Source organism: Aquila chrysaetos, chromosome 3, assembly GCF_900496995.4.
Source record: "Aquila chrysaetos chrysaetos chromosome 3, bAquChr1.4, whole genome shotgun sequence".
Taxonomy (NCBI): Eukaryota; Metazoa; Chordata; class Aves; order Accipitriformes; family Accipitridae; genus Aquila; species Aquila chrysaetos.
The window spans coordinates 53910770-53930482 of NC_044006.1; the positions used below are offsets into that span (position 1 = coordinate 53910770).

Genomic DNA, 19713 nt, shown 5'->3' on the forward strand with positions numbered 1-19713 from the left:
AACACTAGTATTATCAAACTCAATTTGCTGTGTATAGCACCACCTGACAGCCGAATATTTTGCCAGGACTTCAAAGGGAAATAACCCCAACAAAGCTGTCTGGATCTGCTTGGCAGCTCCTGTGAGCTTTAAGGGGAATATCTACTCTCGCATTTATAGAGAAGTCACCAAATACGACAGCCTGAAGTCTCACCTGACCAGGTCATTCGCACAAGCTCTCGCCCCAGCAAATTCCTACTGGCCACGTAGGTCAGGCCAGGACACCGTTCCGAAACCTGCACGAGGCAGTCAGCTCAGTGGTAGGTGGCACCGTGCAAGGATTTCCCTTAAAGGACAAAATAATCTCTTACCTCTGGCAGCGGCAGCCCAGCAGAGCTGGGTGACTCATTCTCGCACTGCCCATGCCAGCTACCGCTTGGGATCGACTAGGCGTATTTGTACTGAAGCCTAAGCACAGGCCCTTTTAACGGGATCATCCGTTTTCTTGTCTGTGGGGTCTCTGCGAGAAACAAGAACTGCCTGCCCGAGGCAGAGTACCTGCTCAGAGGTCAACTTTTTAAATAGCCCACCCGAGCTTACAGTGCGAGGGCAAAAAATGTTAAAAACTCTGTGTGTGTGTGTGTGTGTGTGTGTGTTTGGTTTTAGGGATTTTGTTTGTTTGGTTTTGTTTAAGAGTTACACAGCAAAACAGCTGAAAAGAGATAGTTAGGTGACCTTTTTTGCTATAGGACTTCAAAGGCTGGCTCACCTCCTTGCACTAAGACGCGATATTGATGATTTTTAGCCTGCTCAACTCCAACTTTTTGAAGTTCTTTCTATCTGGAGTCAGAGACATGAAGGAGACTATGGCAAACATTCACTCCTCAGGTAAGCTCTTATCTCCTGCTATGACAGACCTCAGCGTCACTACAAAACCGATCCACACAGAGAAGATCGTAATCTTGGCAGAGCACTCAGCACTAACCACCTATTAAACTATGTATTTCTTATGTTCCCCATCTGCATTCTTAACTTTTGGCCACATTTTCCACATTGTACGTTATTTTCCCCCCCTAGTTAATTTGGGATCTTCATTTCACTAAATATTACCATAGGGAATATTATTTATCAATAAAAAACATCCAAAACGTTATTGATTTCTTAAGCTCAGAAAACTAAAATGGGAGAACTCCAGAGACAGTAGTAACACAGCAAACAGAGCTGATGGTTTTACATTTGGGGAGAAAAAAACACTTGGAGGTAGAAAGCTGGCAGAAGCAACAACTTTCACATATATACATAGATGAAAAAATATCACTAAGAAAAAAAAGTAATTTAAAATTTGCTTTAAAAAATCCCACATGCCTAAGAATTTCTGGACTTTCATTCTTTGTACAACATGAGAGCAAACACAAATGGTTGGATTACTTCAGTGCATTAAACAATAGCAAATGCACTGAAGGTTTGCAATTTATTAGTAGGTATGACAGGATAAGCAAAGGAAAACTTCCATTAAAAAATGCTTGCAGCTAAAATCATTATTGTAATAGAAACATTCAAGGTTATTCTTGACCAAAAAAGAAAAAAAAGCACCTCTACTTTCTGAGGCAAAACTATGCAAATTAAGTTTGCATACAGTGTGAAACAGCCTGCCCCACATCACTTACATTGTGGTACATATAGTATCACACATTTAGAAAGTTGTGGGGTTTTTTTAAATAAGGAGCTCCAGCAAAATAATAATGAAACCTTCAGAAAATAATTGAGATCCGACTGATTTTCCCCCCTTTAATCATATTCAGTGACAAAGAAGAAAAACCCCTTAATTGGCAAGTACAGAAAAAGCAAACATGAATCCCTGTCAAACTAGTTATTTGATCCCACATTGATATACAACTGATCTCTTCTTGGAGTATAATTCACATACTGCATAAAGTATAAACACGCTTCTCTAGAAATAAAACTTCTGCTTTTACTGCTAACGAGTAATAGCAAAAAACATATTTCATCACTCTACCATTACTACCACAGTTGGTTTCCTTTAAATGCTTGAACATATGGTGAAATATTTTTTTTGTTCAGTTCCACTGGATTTCTGTTGAGATTAATCTATGCCTTGATCTACAACTGAAACACACTAGCTGTCAGTTAAGTCATCAAAAATAATTCAAATTATTCCATACAATGGTCACATTTTAGTCAGTCGTGTACTAATGATAACTGCTTTTTTCCTCCTCTCTTTCCCTGAACATGCTGCTGCTCTAAGCTTTCATACGTTGAAATATTCCACTAAGATCCAAACCGCTGCCAACACACTCCTACATAAGCATTCAAGAATGACTACTTAAAATGACTACCTCACTTTTTGTTTTATTAAATAAAGAGAGCATGTAAGAGAAATAAAATAATCACAGAGGTTAACAAGGCAAAAAGATATTCTGACTTCCATGATATAGCATGTATTTATAAAGGATCATTTTAATCTTATCTTCCACCACTAAGCAAATCCGTAACTGATAAAGACATTTATTCAGATCTAGCAAGATGCACAGACTTGTTAGCAGAGATGAAAAAGTGGCTGATCACGTCCTTCACTCACTTGTCCCAGAGGGCGTTCAGCCAAGCATATATCGGAAAAAATTGCCCATACTATCCTCTTAATACAATAATAAATAAGGCTGCCAGAGAGAGAAATACAAAGCTGTACCAAGAAAAGCATCGCTTTTAAGCCTTCCCCTACCTTTTCCCTGATATTTACAAACCGCAGGCAGTGCTGCCGGGGAGTCTCACCAGGGTGTCTGCCAAGAGGTCTCATGTGGCATTCCCAGCTTCCCACCGCCTCCCTCTGCCTGGATTTTAAGCATTCCCGAGAAAACCCACCCTGACATGCACAGAATGAATCCTGCTCAAGTTGGAAGCATGTGATAAGCAGGCTTCAGGTTGAAACGGGAAACCCCAGCACCTAATTAATCCTAGAGATTTAAAAAAGCCCCATCTTACCGTTTTGCTGTTGTCCAGGTCAGGCTAGATTCACCTGCAACTCTTTGGCATCTCTCTAGCAATGTTAGTGTTTGCAGTCAGGCCAGGCTCATTCAGCAACTGAATTCACAACATCTTTCTGCACTAGCAAGCTGAAATGGTATGGCTGTACTACAGCTAAGAAAGGGGGAAATCTAAAGCAGAAAACAAAGAAATCCCTCAAGACAGGGTAATCCCAGCGGAGTAAAATATAAAAGGTACAGATGAGCACCGAGAGTACAATATTTCTCTGTCTAAATTTCATGAGCAATACCATGCTCTTTCTAAAAAGATTTTTTTTTTTTTGAATATATGATGGACTTGCCTGTGGAGTTCCCAGAAAGGCAGAGTATCCAGGCTCTGCAGCAGCATTGCAGCCAAAGTAACCATGCATATGCTATCTAGGCAATTTACAGCAGTCTTTTTGAAAAGGTATTGATTTACAATGTAGCGCTGCCTCAACCCAACACAGAACTGTAGCCAAAATAGCTAATAGTGATTTCACAGGAATTAAGGGAAAAAAACCCTCAACATTCAATCAAAAGGATGCAACTAATCATTCCCAATTCAATTACATCCCAGTCCTGAAGGAGATCAGCAAGTTCTTGAGTGACAAATGATATTAAAGCAATAATCTATGGGCATCTGGAAATAAGCACTATGAATGCCACTGTCCACTTTTACAGAAACAATATGAAAAAGCATCTAAAATGTATTGAGCCAAAATATGAACTCTGAAGTTAATTCTAGCATTGTAAGGACGAAACATAGTATTTAATTTATGAACATACAAAATATGCAATGCTGTGAGTAAGCAACAGCCACCTACTCCGTGCTGGGAAGCCACTGCTGACCCCAAGCGAAATTGGGTGCGGTTCAAGGAAAAAAGAGGGCAGCAGGAGCAAACCCTCAGTGAGGGCTTCTCCAAAAGGGAGGCAGCGAATCATCTCCATCTCCTACTCCTACAGCAACCCCTGCTGGCCTGTGCTTCAGATGGCTCCTGGCTCCCCAGAAACCTCCCAGGGTTGGGGAGCGCTGGACAGACTATGGTGGGATGGGGAGCAGTAACACATGCGTAAGTGAAACCTTCAGGAGAGAAGGAACGCAGTTCAGCTGCTTTTCATTTTTACTTAACGAGGAGATGCAATGAACTAGCAGGTGAAACACAGCCTGGCTCACATCCCAGGCACCTCCAGTGACGCATGTCACAAAACCATCAGAAACAGGCTCTCCCATAGAGTTCCACTTTGAAGAAAGCACAGCCTGCTTAAACTCCACATATTTGATCGAGTCTCACCACAGTCACCAACACTTAAACACATGCTTAAATTCTTCTCGACTCAAGGCTCACAGCTGAATCTAGCACCAGTGGCTTCAATGATGATAAAATTTGAATGGCATGAGGAAATTCCCTAAGATGCACCCAAAATTAAGTAGCACTTGTTATTTTTATCCCTCATCTATCTCCCAACCTTAGTCACAGTGGCATATTCCTGAAGACTACTCAGTTTCTTAGCTTGGTTTTTAAGCAGATAGAAGGTTTCACTTCTGAAAAAAAGACAACTTCTACTCTCTAGGCCAAAATTTTCTTCTCAGAAAGAGAGAAGGGTGTCTCAAGTGTGGGGGTCCAAAGAAAACATGAAAAAAAACTTCCAGTTGAAATGATGAGAAAATACATTAAAAACATTTACATTTCTTGCCCTTACTCTGGCAACATCAAATTTGTCTGAGGATGAGGGAGACCAGGACAGAAGGATCCTCAGGAAAAAAAAAAAAAAAAAAAAAAGCTAGCAAGTAAGCACCTGCAGAGACCAGTATGTGCCAAAAGACAGGCACCACGTTAAGGGAAAAGTGGTGGACAGCCACAAGGAAAGGAAACACAGAAGGCAAAGAAACAGGGAACTGCATTCCAGAAGCAGGCAAGGTGTTGGGCCAAGCCACACAGAGACAGCAAGCAAACCAAACAGTCCACAAACTAATGGGATCTAACTGAAACAAGCCAAATCATCCCATATTTTAATTATTTTTACTGATTTAAAAAAATCTGTACTTATTGCATTAAAGTCCTTCTTTTTGCCTTTGACACCCCTCAACAGATGCAATTCCAGTTGGGCTTTGGCTTTCTACCTCCATCACTGCATGCTCAGATGATGTCTCTGTATTCCTTCATGGTTACTTGTCCCCACTTCCACCTTCTGTTTACTTCCTTTTTATGTTTGAGTTTTGTTAGGAACTCGTTCATCCATGCAGACCTCCCAGCATTTTTGCCTGACTCCCTACTATTCTTAGCCCCCTCCTTCTCCTGTACTAGCCCCATCCCTTCCCCTACTCCCAACCCCATTTGCAGACTGTGGTTGAACACAACTTGGCTGGAACACAAATACCTGTTCTGTTGCTGCCCATGGTACCACAAACAGGACTGGGAAACCTGGCTGGCAAGCAAAGGCCATCTGGAACTACAACTGGAATTGATGGACCACACAAAGCCCCTGTACCATGGGACTCGGTTTTTTTTCCAAAGGAGTGGGAGAGTAACTGACCTAAAAAAAAGTTTTAATACAATTAAAAAAAAAAAAAAAAAAAAAAAAAAAAGGCAAATACCTGTGGGTTTAGGTTTAAAAACTCTGCATGGAAACCAGCTGCAAATACAAGCTTTGCGTCATCAGTACTGTAAGTCATGCCACCGCTTTCATCCCAGGACAGACTCCAAAACTCTCTGTGGCACCTAAGAACAATTTCTCACATAGGCATCTTTGGAGCTTTTCAAGATAATAGATATACAGTCATCTGGAGTTGCTACACATAAAACACAAAGATTACACAATGTCACAGCTCTGATGGTCAATTAACTAAACATGCAAACCATCATTTATTAATATGGCACAGTGAAAAGAATGCCAGTAGTTACCTTGTGTTCTTTGTAGTCATACTACATACTGTTCAAATGGAACTTGTAAGTAATGTCCTATTTCCATAAGCCTACATTAAATCATCCGAGAGAGAAAGGGAGAGAAGCAAGAGAGAAAGGCAGCCAACTGTTCCCTCCTCTCCAAGAATAACCACACCCAGTAATTTGTACAACTATCATATGTCTGTATGAGCCCATTTTCTCCTCATAGAAGAAACTACATGACTAAGGAGAGCCTCTGCTCCTCAACACATTTCCTTTCCATTTTGACAACTGAAAATTGAATATACAAGGCAAAAGTAAACACACTTTACAGTTTTGAAAATTTACTCACTTCTGAAAGTAATTTGGACATCTAGCCAGCCATTTCATAAGCCACCGGTAACATTTCACAAAAACTTATTTAAAAAGATGCTTAACAAGTTGCATTCAGAAACAGAGGACTGGATGGGACAACACCTGTCCAAGTCCAGTTCAGTTCCTTGCTATCACAGGCGATCACAAAATATGACCCCTTCCCTTAACTGGTATGGGTTTAGTTTGAAGCTAGAATACATAGAGTACACAAGACATGACCTTAATAAAACAACACAGCAGTGACAAAAATGTGCTGAATGCAAAGAAAATAATTTTTATCTTAAGATGGCAAGTGAAGCAGTGGATAATATTGCACAATGGAATGCATGACAAATTATTCCATGTACAACATGTTGTTAAACTTGCTTCACAATACCAAGATTTTAACTATACCACCTGCACTATCTGGTATGGTGGGACTTCACTTAAAAAGTCACTGTCTGAAATAAAATGCAATGTTACACAGTGCCAATCATTTTTGCAACTTTTAAGACCAGAAAAGAGACTTTACGGTTTTAGGGACTGATTCCAAATATACTTTGCATTATAAAGAATGTTTAAAATGCAAGTTCAAAGGGAACAACATGGAGAACACTGTGTAATGATTTTACACATCTGAAAAATACTTCAAATCAGTCCAGACATTTTCAACTCAGTGAAAGCGGTCTTTGCCTATAAAAAGTTAATCCAATGATTTTGGACAACTATACTCTATGTGTGCAACAGGAAAACCTAACTCCAACATTCCTAGCAAAGCCAAATCTTCCTGTGAACACTAATACAGTTACACTGAGATTGTTTTATTTGTTATTGATACTTCTATGTTCCTTGCTATGCTGGCAAAGACCTCATATAAATAAAATAATCCAGACTAAAACACATTGATGCAATGTATCTAGGGTAAGAACTTGAATCTGGTCTTTTAACTTGCTCTAGGATTTTGTCTTAGGGAAGCTGAATACTATTTACCAAGACTCACTTTTGTTCTCTTTTTTTTTTTTTTTAAGCTCTTAGTTAAAGGTATTGTCTAAGTACTATTCTAAAGAATTCTGTTAGCCTCTAATTATTAGCCAAAAGTACTTAAAGAGAAGAAATGCAAAGGCCTGAGGCAGTCAGATCTGCAGCATGATCAGCAGTTGATATACACAGACACCAGATGCAGAACTTAGTCAAGGTATGGAATTTCGTAATTACTCTACTTTTAAGAAGAGAGCAGACCTGTAGGCTTTTCCACTGGGGGTGGGCATCTAGTTAGATGCAAAATGGGACTCCAATGAACCTTAACCTGCAACAATAAAGCATGCCTTGCTATATAAAAACAAATAAATATTCTTCTCCCAGCCATGTCTCACTCATACTTGCAAAAACAAACCCAACTATTACACACAGACAGAATTCTATCTCAACTAGTACTGTTCATGCCTTTATAATATATTAAAATCACACAGTAAAAAAATGCCTATCTGGAAAGAGTATGAAGTCTATACCAAGTGTCAGATAAAATAATCTGCATCTTGTTTGTCTAAATTCCTCATCCCCAACTGAAAGTGAGTAAGCGATAGCAGAGTCATTCATCTTCAGCATCATAGTTATGTGTGCTGTCAACAGTAGCAACATTTGACTACAGAAATGGAGGTATCTTCACAATACATGAATAAAATTCTAGACGAAAAATGCACCACAGTTCCTAAGACTTATGATGTAGCTGTATATACACATAACCTCATGTTCAGGTGCTAAGTCTTAATGTTCCTAATATATTGCGTACAACCTAGACAGCTCAGAAGAAAAAAGACATTTAAATCAACATCTCAGTCAATCATTTTTCAAAAACACCACAGAGAACTCAAGCAGTATAAAATTCAAATGTATGTACTCTGTCTGGAAGATGATAACCATCAGTAAGATGGCTTAGTGGAAGAGGTTTAATTAGACTAACCCATCTACTATAACATACAATTCCTAAAAACACATAGCTGACAATTGTCATATTTGCAATACAAAAAAAATAAAACCTAGCTAATCAGGAAAGGGTAGAAATATTTCTATGAAATAATTTTAATGATGAATACTAGAGACACAGTTTATAAAGTTTTTCTTTAGGGAGAGTTATAAAGAATTAACAATAGCTTTTTAATATCTACCAGTATAAGCCCCAGGGAAGAATCCCTGAAAATGTTTCATTTTCAAGTTACACATATTGCTAGAGCTGATCTCTTACAGGGACAAAGCTCAATGATATCCCATTTCAAAGTCATCCATAGCATTATAGCTAGGAGAAGAAAGCTTTCTATAAATGAATTAAAACTTAACACAAAAAGATGAGTTCACCTTCATGTCTTTCTCAAGTTTAAATATGTCATGCACTGAAATTCTCGTCGCATTTGAAAGCACTGGATTTTAGCTTCCCTTCATTTTCACTTTGAGATACTCACATGAAAGGCCTTGTTGGTTGGTTTTTTTTTTTTTTATTTCACCTGATGTCTTTCTACATTGCAACAGAAAAAACATCTCAGGTTTTCTAACTAAAAAAAGATTTGTGCAGAAAATATAGGCTATTGTGGTTAAAAAAAAATTAAGCCAAATCAACCTCCACATTCCTATGATGTAGGTAAGCAGCTAGAATAAGTTGCATGTGTACAGTATCCACTTTGAAAAATATCTATCTATTCTACTCTTCTTCACTAAGCATTGTTCCTTTGAGCCACAGTTTCACTCCTTAAGGCTTTTGCTACATGCTGAGCTTGCCACACAATGCAAATCGTGAATTCATGTTACAAGAACAGTAAAGAAAGCACCTTCATGACATGGGAATAACTGCTGACAACTCTTGCACTGGAACTGAACTACCAATATACAAGGGAAAGACTTCAGCTCACCAGCAGTCTTCAGCTGCCTCTATCCCTCCCTTACATGCTTTATTAACAAGGATAATCAAAATTTCTGGTGAAAAATCCACTGAGGTTCACAGCAAAAGATCATGTGATCTATGAATTAAGTTCCACAGGCCAAGACCCTGGTGTCCTCTGTGGAAAGGGTCTTGGATTGACTTGAAGCCCCAAATTTAAACTACTTCAAAATTTAATTTATCCTGTATTTTCTCAGTGAAAGACAATGATGAGTGATGAGGTGAATATAACTGCTCCATTAAGTAGGGATGACACTTTTGGCATTGAAGGAGGTTGATGGACTATCTGCAGAAAAGTGAGGACTGTGCTTTAAAAAAGGTAGTAAGGTACCAACCTAGAAATCAAGTGAAAAGTCAGGGATCTTCTTTCACTAGCATTCACAGTAAGATGGAACCAAGGGAATGTCACAATTACTCGTCTTCATTTTCTCATGTGGGACGTTGAAGTACCCCAAATTAATGAACTCAAGAGGTTTACACGACTGTGCATTTACATGAGGTTTACCTGCATATATCTCCAGTGGAATCCTGGTAGAACAATTTCCCTACATTCTGGCCGTCCTGAAATTTGGTATCCAAATACCAAACCTGAAGGGGCAGAGGAAATCTCACAAGACATCTTCTCCAGGCAGTTGCTACAAGGAACCCTCTGATTGGTTCTGTTTTCAGAGATAACTGCAACTGTTAATTAGAGAACCTCACAACAATGACATTTAATCCTAAATATGGTGTTTTGTGGCGTGAGATAATTTCAGCAATTATTCCAGGCTCCTCACAAGCTTATTCCCTTTCAACTGGTCAACAACCTGTTTATATTTTTACTCTTCACAATTTTCGTCTTTTAGTTGTGACAAGTGACAGAAGAACCACCAGCCCAGGAGCCATGGCATGCTCTGTGGGAAGTACCACTGGCAGGTATCCTTTGTCACAGGAAGTTACCGTGAAATACGAGACGCTATAAAAGCATGCTTATTACACCAACCTATAGAAAATGAACCCACAAACTCATCATGTGGAGGAACAAATAACTGATTCACTACCATCTCAGACGCCTTAATGGATTCAACATATATGATATTAACCAGTCTCTACAGCTGTCATCTTATTATTATGGGGACAGTAACAGACAACTAATGTGTATATGTCAGGGAAAGAGCTATGCTGAACTAATATAGATTACAAGTTCATATATAAAGTACTATAGTGAGGTGTACAAATCAACCTCCTTTCTTTTGGTTCTTCTAAATGGAGGTTCAGTTCTCAGCCTTCCCTCTAGAGATGCTCCACTCTTTCAGTTATCTGAACAGGTCATCACCGTAGAGCAGGTATAAAGACTTGATTTAAAAAAAGTCTTTTTTAATATTAACATAATTGAAAGCTGTCAGAGGAACATACATAGTGATAATCACACAGAATCAGAATAAAAGTTAATCTAGCCTGTTTCTGAAAGCAACCAAATTTGTTAGAGGATAAGGATAGACAAATGTGATCCTTCCTCCTGTATATCCTTCTAACCACGAGCAGTTTACTTTGTAATTCAAAGATTAAATCCAGACCTATCCTTCACAACTTTGTGAAGGAACTTCACTTTTGAAGTCTTTTATACCTTTGGCCTCCAGGTGGTAGAGAGTTATACAACACCATGCAGCTAGAAAACATTCCTTCTCTTGAAATCCAAGACAAAAAATCTCTGATTATTTCTCACTACATAGGAACTACAAAGCAGCTAAAGAAACATTGCACAATTATTCCCTCTTCACCAGCATAAATTCAGCTTGTGATCTTACAGGTTACTGTCTCATCCTCCCTCAATCCTCCATTTTACACTCTAACGGGTCTTAGTCTATTACCTTCAACTCAATGGAAGCTATATTGTACTTCTAACTGATGATTCTTATCTTTTCCCTCTGTGTCATCTTCTGTGTCATTTTTGTTTTATGTTGGCTAATATTTGATATGATATTTACACAAAGTGGATTTCTGCAATAACATGATGACAGCTTTGGTTTTGTTCTCCTTTCTTTTCCTATTGTTTTCTGAATGTTTACTTATTTTTTAGACTACTGCTGAACACTGAGTCACTATCTTCAAGCTATTATCCAATGACCCTATAATTCTTATCCAGAATAATGTAATTTGTTTAGACTCACCATTACACATGCATAGATGCAGTAAAGTTCTTCATATGCATCAGTTTGTACATATCAGCATGAAATGCCATTATTGTTTTATCCTCCAAATAGTATATACTGCAAAATCCTTGGGCAACTTTTGGCAGTTCAACTAAACAATAGCTTTTTTCAATGTGCCAATTTTTCATCCCTCTTCCATGTCTTTGTCTTCTACCTGGAAGGTTAGTTGTCATTCCCCGCTAAGTGTCAAAAATGGATATTTTACCTGTTCTGTATGGCATACACGACAGATGTGATGTAGGTAGAAGCATCATGCAAATCATAATGACTGGAAAATCTGATGATAGCAAAACACTAGGTTAGATGGTAGTGTGCTATGAGATTAAAGAAGATGCTGACAAAAAAATTAAATAGAAACACTCAAGTAATACCTGATTTAGGAGTACTGTTGGTTCTCATGATCAAATATGAGAAGCAGCTGTGAGAATCATCTCCCCTCCTTCCAGATATATTTGTCTAGAGGGCTGCACTACCTAATGGACAAGAGTTTCACTGCAGTCACCCATACCTTTGTTCTTTACTAATTAAATTGGCACAGAATGACGTACATCAAAAAGACATGTCAAAGCTTAATCTGATGCAATGCTGAGTCAAATGCTCACAGGAAACAAGCACCAGAACTACAGGTATTGCACTAATATTTATGTGCTCTTCAGTTAAATACAGTGTTGGTTTTGACCTATAAAGTCCTTTACCATTTGGGTCACTAACCCCTTGCAGACTGCTTTTCTTGTCCCATTTTATCTCAGTAATGCAGACAAGAGGGTTGCATTCACCTGGGCATTCTCACTGAAGAGCACATCAGTCCAGAAGTTGATAAAGCTTTAATGCATGTTGAGCAGCTTATCTATTTTCCCAGGACATCTTAGGCGAGAAATAGAAAGCATCTCAGGAGGAGTGAGTTGCTGAAGACATTAAACTTCAGAAAGGAGAAGAGAAAAAAGCCTCTTCCTTGTACTATAAAAACTACCTCTACAAAACAGAGCTAGTGGTAGCACAGCTACTACAGCTTACATGTTCACAGAGCACCCATTCTCACAGAAAGTTCCACCTAAACGTTTTTTTCTTCCTCGGACCACCTCTTTCAGCATCTCTGGAGCTAGACCCCATTAGAGTATGTTCTTAAATAGACTCCCTGGAGATATTCCGCCCTACCACCTTCTTGTGAAGCAGAACAACATGGATTTTCATGTGATGGAACACACAGTGGCTATATAGGGCTGGAACGGATTTATACATCAACAGATTTGTTCTATTCAGCTCATGAGCAAATATGTGGCCTATCAAAAAAAATTCAAGAAGCCTCAAAGGTTTTAGTAATTAAAAAGGAACAAAATACTAATTTCAGAGGGGGGAAAGAATTTCTATTACCTTGTTTCAGATACTCAGTAATTACTTGAATTTTGATAAGAAATTTTAAAGGAAACATGCTGTTTCAGTCTAACAAATTCAAATGCAAACGAAACTTCTCTTGGTTAAATGACATAGAAAAAATACACTGATTGATCTATCTAGCTTGTATCTGTCTCTTTTATCAAGTCAAAGACTCCCTACCACATGAGGAAAGAGAAGAAACTAAGGCCTATGACAAAACAGGTGAAAGATTCCATAGAACTGACAGGTTGAAGGTTGAGAATGGATATCTTCTTCCACTTAAATCACTGCTACAGAATTTACAGTGCAATGTTTCACGCCAGAAAGTCTACAAAATACTGAATATTTACAGTTTTGCATGAGAGCTCTTTGCAGTGTTGCCTCCAAACACCAAGAAAAAAACCCCACTTGTACACTTCACTATTTTTGTTTTGGCCATTCCAGAAGGTATCTATAAGTCTGCACATATCAAGCTATTTTGCAGGAAAAGAATGATGCAGCCATGCATCTCCTGAGGCATGGTTGCCTTGGTGCTCGGACACTTACTTCCTTCTTCAGAACTCTCACAGGACTAAACCCACTTGCAAAATCTTCTGTGGGAAAAAACCAAACCTGGTACTATATTTCATTTCTGACTGTTTTAGCAGAAGATTACTATGGAAAGAATTCTTACTGTACCATAAAACAAAGCTAAAACCCCTTAAATCAGTCATCCTCATAATCTAAGAGGTCCCATGACTATCTATGCATAGTTAAAATTATAATAATGTATTGTTTCAGATATTTTCTTAAGAGAAATCTTACATTCTTTTCTAGAAAGGAACAATAAACTCTCAAAAAAAAGAGGCAGCGTGAGCTCTGTGGTTCATGGACAAAATTATGCAGCAGTGAACACATTTCTTCACAATCTGGATGTTAAGAAACTTCCCTTATGAAGTAGAATCACTGATACTTGATTGTTCTGTTGTTCTTCCAATTAGTAAGATGTCTTCTTAATTAAAACTTAAAAATAATATTAGTATTACCCTAGCAGCCTAGTCATTAAAATAGGACTCCGCTCTACTAGACTCTTTATAGACAGAGAAGTGAGATGAGCGTCCATGGCCAAGCTGGCCACCTATTCAATTAAGAGAGGGAGGGAACCCCACCCTTCCTTGCCTTCTGTTTCAGTGGGGAGATTCGAAAGCAGAACAGTTGAGAGGCAAGAGGAGAACTGAGTAAGAAAACTGTAGCGATACTAACTATTAAAAAGAAAAAGCCAAGAAGGAAACTTGTAGCAAGACACGTACTTGTCATTTTAGTTATGGGCTCTCAGCCATAACATATCTTTTCTTTCTGTAAAACATAGTTTTAGTTTGCCATCTGAACAATGTAATTGTACATAATTGTTTCTCTCATGCTACCTAGTGTCTGATATTCAAACAAAGCATTCCATCTTCAGCCAGGTTGTGCTTGCCTCGCATAATGCCAATGAGTAACAATACGCCTCCCACATAACATTAGACAATCTTCACTCAGCTTTTGAGGTGTCACCCAAACTAAAGATAACCCAGCCTACAAGTAGATGTACATGACCAGAGACAGGACACGAGAAAATGGAAGGAAGCTGCGTCAGGGGAAGTTCAGACTGGACATTAGGAAAAGGTTCTTCACTGAGAGGGTGGTCAGTCACTGGAACAGGCCAGGGAAGTGGTCACGGCACCAAACCTGTCAGAGTTCAAGGAGTGTCTGGACAACGCTTGTAGTCATATAGTTTAGTTTTAGGGAGTCCTGCAAGGAGCAGGGAGTTGGACTCAATGATCCTTATGGGTCCCTTCCAATTTGAGATATTCTATGATTCTATGTGTAGATCCCCATTTTATTGGATAAAACCTTTTGTTTACAAAACCTTTTACAGGATCAGGAGCAAAACAAAAGTTTTACCGTAAAAACCAATACCACATTTAATTAAGAATGGTAAGTGGAAAAAGAGATCTAGAACAGGAGAAGCATCAAAACATATAGATTATGTTTCCCCTAAAGCATTTCAAGGACAAACTGCTACTTAAAGTTTTGCCGAGGAAAGGTTTGAAGGCCTCAGAAATGTAAATGCTGCAGAACAACTCTTTTGAGGTATGATTCCCAACAGTACTGGATGACTTTGAGAGAATGTACATGCATGAGGTACTCCAGCATAACATTATTGCTGCTGCCTGACACAATTTTGACAAAAATGACTGACAAAAATCCTGCAATGCTTTTAGAGCTTATAATATTGAGGGCTCATATGTCTAATAGGACATCTGTCTGTCCTCAGAAAAGGTTGTGGAAATAATTTAAAATGTAAAAAGACTGAGTACTAACAGATACAATTACTAAGGCAATAAAAATTCAGACAAGAAGAATTCCATCTAAGATTCCACTGAAGCCACACTGGCACAAAAAAACAAGCATAAGATCACTTTAAAATGTCTTATGGCTGCTTTTGAATTTCATATGCCAACCACAGATTTGACACTTACCAAATAAACAGTTTCTATTCGAAATGTTACAATAAAAATACACAGCTCATACTCTACACTTATATCTGAGGTTTTTATATTCCTGAGGAGTCTCATTAACCTCAGTGCAACCAGCATATTGAGAGATAAACACACAAAAGGCTGGTTGTTCTTTAACTGCCCATGACAGCACGAACTACCAATTACAATACATGCACAGATGGCTAATTGGTTTTATCACAGTTTTCACAGCTCTGGGAAGGGGGACACCACCTTTCTCAATTTCTCTGAAGGCCAGTACCAGCAGCACAAGAAGAATTCATGTGTTGAGCCCCCTCGGGTGTTGTTGCCCTACTTGGTCAAAAGAAAAAAGAAAAAAAGTTTTATAGTAGTTTACAAGACACACTCAACATCCCCAATGCAATTTTAAGTAGGTCTTCAGTATACACATTGATTTAATCTTCTCAGTTACTTTTGAAATGCTAAGAAGATTGTCACATAAATGCCAAATTCTAAACATTTCATAACAACAACAAAGGTTATGAGACTGGCAATTAAGTTGTCAGGACTGGCAACACTAAAAAAATGAGTAAACTAAGTGCAAGAAACAGTCTTCAGAGCTAAAGCTAAATTTTAACAGGATATTTTGGTTCTAATTCATTGTATATAATATCACTCCTTCCTCTAAAATACCTGATAATACAGTTCTCTCTCATACAGATTCACCTGTAGCTATATTGTTAACAGGAACACTAGATCACAGACTTCTGTAATTAAGTTTAAACAGTGACAACAGTAATAGCTTCCACCCCAAAATGGATCAGCTGTGCATAGGGCATGCGTATCAGTGAGCTTCACACCTGTTTGCTGAAAAAGAACAGGGAGGCTGAGGACTCCACAGAAAGATTTGAATTCCCAAAAGGACCTTGCGTTCCAAATATTAGAAATATCTTCCCCGACACTCCTAAACTCTTGCCCATTCTCCCTAAAACTGCTCCTGATTCCGTCTTTGCTCCTAGCCCTCCATACCCACTCTTACGCCCTTACCCTCCATACATGCCCATACACACCCTTGTCCTTTTCTAACACCTTCCTGAACCCTCCAAACTCCTTGTTAGGCTCCTTTTTCTGCATATATTAGAAGCACTGAATATACTTAGGGGAAAAATAGCATCCTTGCTCTCACGTTCTCCAGGTGCCTCAGATCATCACCTGAAACCTGAGGGCATACGTCACAGCAGCAGTCTGACTTTGTCCCTTTTCAGATGAAGTCCCTCCTCATGCTTCAGCATATGCACAGGCAAGTTAGCACATCATATAAGGAGTTGCAGTATACTTCTACAGTATGAGATCCTTGAAAGTTTTAGCTATGCTTTAACAAACCTCTAATATGCATTCATTAAGAGTTTTCTCAGGATACCAAGTTTGGGAGAACCTGGATAAAATGACGACAGCAGAAGAAAAATCCTTTTTGGAATGAAGACTGCCCTTTGCTGAACTTTAAGTGAGGTAATTCATTGAGGTGGTAAGGATGTGTAATTCGTAAAATTACTGATCATTCTTACACCTGCTGAAGTTTCCTGAAAACTGGCATCCACAGCGACGCAGCAAAGAGCCCGACTCTGCAGATCGCACATGCTGTCAAGTGAGGAGAAGACTAGCTCTTCCTGCTTCGCCATGGAATCACGGTGACTCTGGGCTGCGCTTGTACTACTTCATGAACGTGGAGCAAGACCAAGCAGGATAATTTGGATTTTTATCCAGAATAAAGGATGCTCTCCATCTCCTCCATCAAAGTCCACACTCTTTTCTAGGCTGGTGTATTTCTGCTTCAAACAAGCACTGAAACTAAAATGACTTACACAATTATTTTTTTATAGGCCTACTTACTGACTGTGTATTTTAAAAAAACAGCTGGCAATTGGCAGTCAAACAATTCAAACCAATCTTTGAAAAGCGTCACTTAAAATGTTGGCTCACTGAGAACTGTTTAATACAATGATTACCAGCAAAGGCTGACAGTAGTATTTACAGAGATCTCAAATAAATTCTTGTCCCATACCTGAATAGTCAGATTATCATTATCTTATCCTTACTCTTTCCTGTTAATAGCAGGTGTCTATCATAAGACAAATGAAACAGCCTTTGCAGCCACCTAATTCCAAGGATTGCAAGGCCTGAGCACTGCCATTTCCCAAGCCATTTCAAAGCAAATGAAAAAGTTAACAGAGGCTCTTTCACAAGACACAGAGTACAAGAGGTTACTAGGTGAGAGCGTGTACCAGTCTTTGTGCAACTCTGGAAAAGACAATACAGGTTTCAAAGTTGGTGCATTGTTTGATGTGATCTCAGATTTCAAGGGTTTGGGATTTGTTTGTCATAAATTAACACTTCAGTCTCTATTCTTACTCTGCCAACTGTATTCCCCTAAAGCTCAACTTTTGAGAAGGCAGGGGACAAAATATCATTGAATATTAAACTGTGTAATATGCCTCCATCACATCAACTGTAGCAAACAACATACATCAAGGGCATCCCTGGGGTCACTTTCCAGAAATATTCATTTACATTTTTTAATTGCTGCTTTTCATTTCAAACCCAGGTATATAAACAACATTAAGTCTGCCCTTATCAAACAGCTGTTCTTTAACCAAAATCCCAAGTAATAAAAATGAATACCAGTTAAAGCCATGAACCCATTTCCATATGTTGCATTGTGAAACCTGTATATTAGTACTAGAACAAAAAACCTAGCAGCAGGTTTTTAAAAATACGTGAAAGAAAAGAAAGCCACAAAATAAAAAAAAACACTTTATTATGCAAGCATAAAGTTAAAACCCCACAAACCTGGGTCTTCCTTTAGCAAAGGCCAGAGCACGAATAAAAAAGATACACTTAACAGAACCATTAATACACATACACAGGGTAAAAAAAAAAAAAAACCAAACCCAAACAAAACCCAAAACCAAACAAAAAACCCACACACATGAAAATTTAAATCTGAAGTGCACAAGCATTCCTTGAATCACGTTACATACAACTGGCATGGTTTAATGCATGTAAATCCAAACCAATATGTTAACATAAGCTTGGCATCAGTCCAACTAACATATTAATATGAAAATATTATGACTACGCTCCTTGTTCTTAAAGTAAACAATTAAAACAGATTCCTCATTTCTTTTATCATAGAAGATAGGGAAATGGTAGGATGTTACACAGTTACCTGTTAATTTACACTGCAAAATATGGTTTTACCATGTTAAAATATCTTAATAGCAGAATTAAGTTAGCTATTTCCTAGAAGAAACAGAGATTTTCCTTAGACTGTCACATGAAGGCCCTTACACTTAAAACATCAGAAATAAAGTGCTCTTTCACAAGGAGGTGCCAAACTTCAGTCTAAGCAGAGGTTCATTTCATTGTTTTTGACCAAAAGGCTAAAAAATCCATACCAATCCAAAAACCACATTAGACAGAATAAAACTTCTTTGTGTTATGGGGGCAAAGGGAAGCAATACTGCATAACTTTTGTCTGACTTCATCTTTGTATTTCCAAGGCCATCCTCCCTCCCTAGTACTGCAATATCTGAATATCTTCAAGATGTATTAAGAAATGTATCATCTTCAATATCCACTGAGAAAGATAATAATTTTCTTCTCCCTCAGATGGAAAATTAAGGCTCAGATGTTTAATAACTTGCCAAAAGCATCACAGCACTTTCTCTGCCAGAAGAAACGATATTTGAATGCAGCTTGCTTCTGAGGTTAGAAGTACTGCGAAATCTGATGTATTAATTTAGTCCTGGCCTTTTATACAAATTTTAATGTGCTATCAGGTTGGCAAACTCCAATGACAGCATTTCCTTTGATGTCGCTTTAATGTCTTCCACTCAATAGAGCGACCTTAGGGTTTTAAAGTTTGCTATTAAACTATTACCTTAGCTTAAAATTAGCATCAGCAATTAGTATTAAAGACATGAAATAAAATTAGATTTAAGGCATTATGCACAATACCATAAACGATCTTTACTCCCTCTATTCACCTCTTCCTTCCAAAAACATCATTTCATTCACTCACTGTAATCTATTAAGATATGTCTCTACCACAACATTCCCTTTAAAAAAGAAATTATGTTTCTTAATAAGTGCTGAACTGCAACTGATTGCAAAGCAGCCATGACTACCGAACACTTGCAATACTTTAAAAGCCCTAGAATTCACTCATGCCACAACTACAGCACACCCTTTGGAGAAAATATGCTGTAATTCACTCAGCTTAATGTGAAAAGTAATCACATTATGGAAATGCTTGGTCATTGTGCTGTAGGTAGTGCAGGGTCAGCATTGCTTCATCTCCATCATCTCTTGACTCCTTGTAGGCATTTTTAAAATACATTTTATATAAACTGTATTTTTTTCATTTGTATTTGTTTTCATACTTATGATTTTGAACAAAAATATAAAAGGCAGCTTCTCAAATTTAAATCAGTCTGT

The 19713-nt window shown here is 38.2% G+C and overlaps 1 protein-coding gene across 10 annotated transcripts in view; it reads right to left on the bottom strand.

Annotated features, from left to right (window-relative positions):
* CDK14 (cyclin dependent kinase 14) overlaps nucleotides 1–19713 on the bottom strand; it is a 339864-nt gene that overhangs the window by 254553 nt on the left and 65598 nt on the right. The window contains exon 1 of one of the 10 annotated variants that reach the window (XM_030008243.2): nucleotides 2980–3111. The exons of 6 other annotated variants lie outside the window; for them this stretch is intronic. Coding sequence is in view for 1 of the 4 variants with exons in the window: in XM_030008242.1 (XP_029864102.1) it covers nucleotides 2720–2794 (75 nt within the window). In the remaining 3 variants the exon portion in view is untranslated. Of the gene's footprint in view, nucleotides 1–193; nucleotides 215–2719; nucleotides 2826–2979; nucleotides 3112–19713 lie in introns of those variants that run through there. 3 more of the 10 variants (XM_030008242.1, XM_030008246.1, XM_030008245.2) reach the window with 3 other exon arrangements.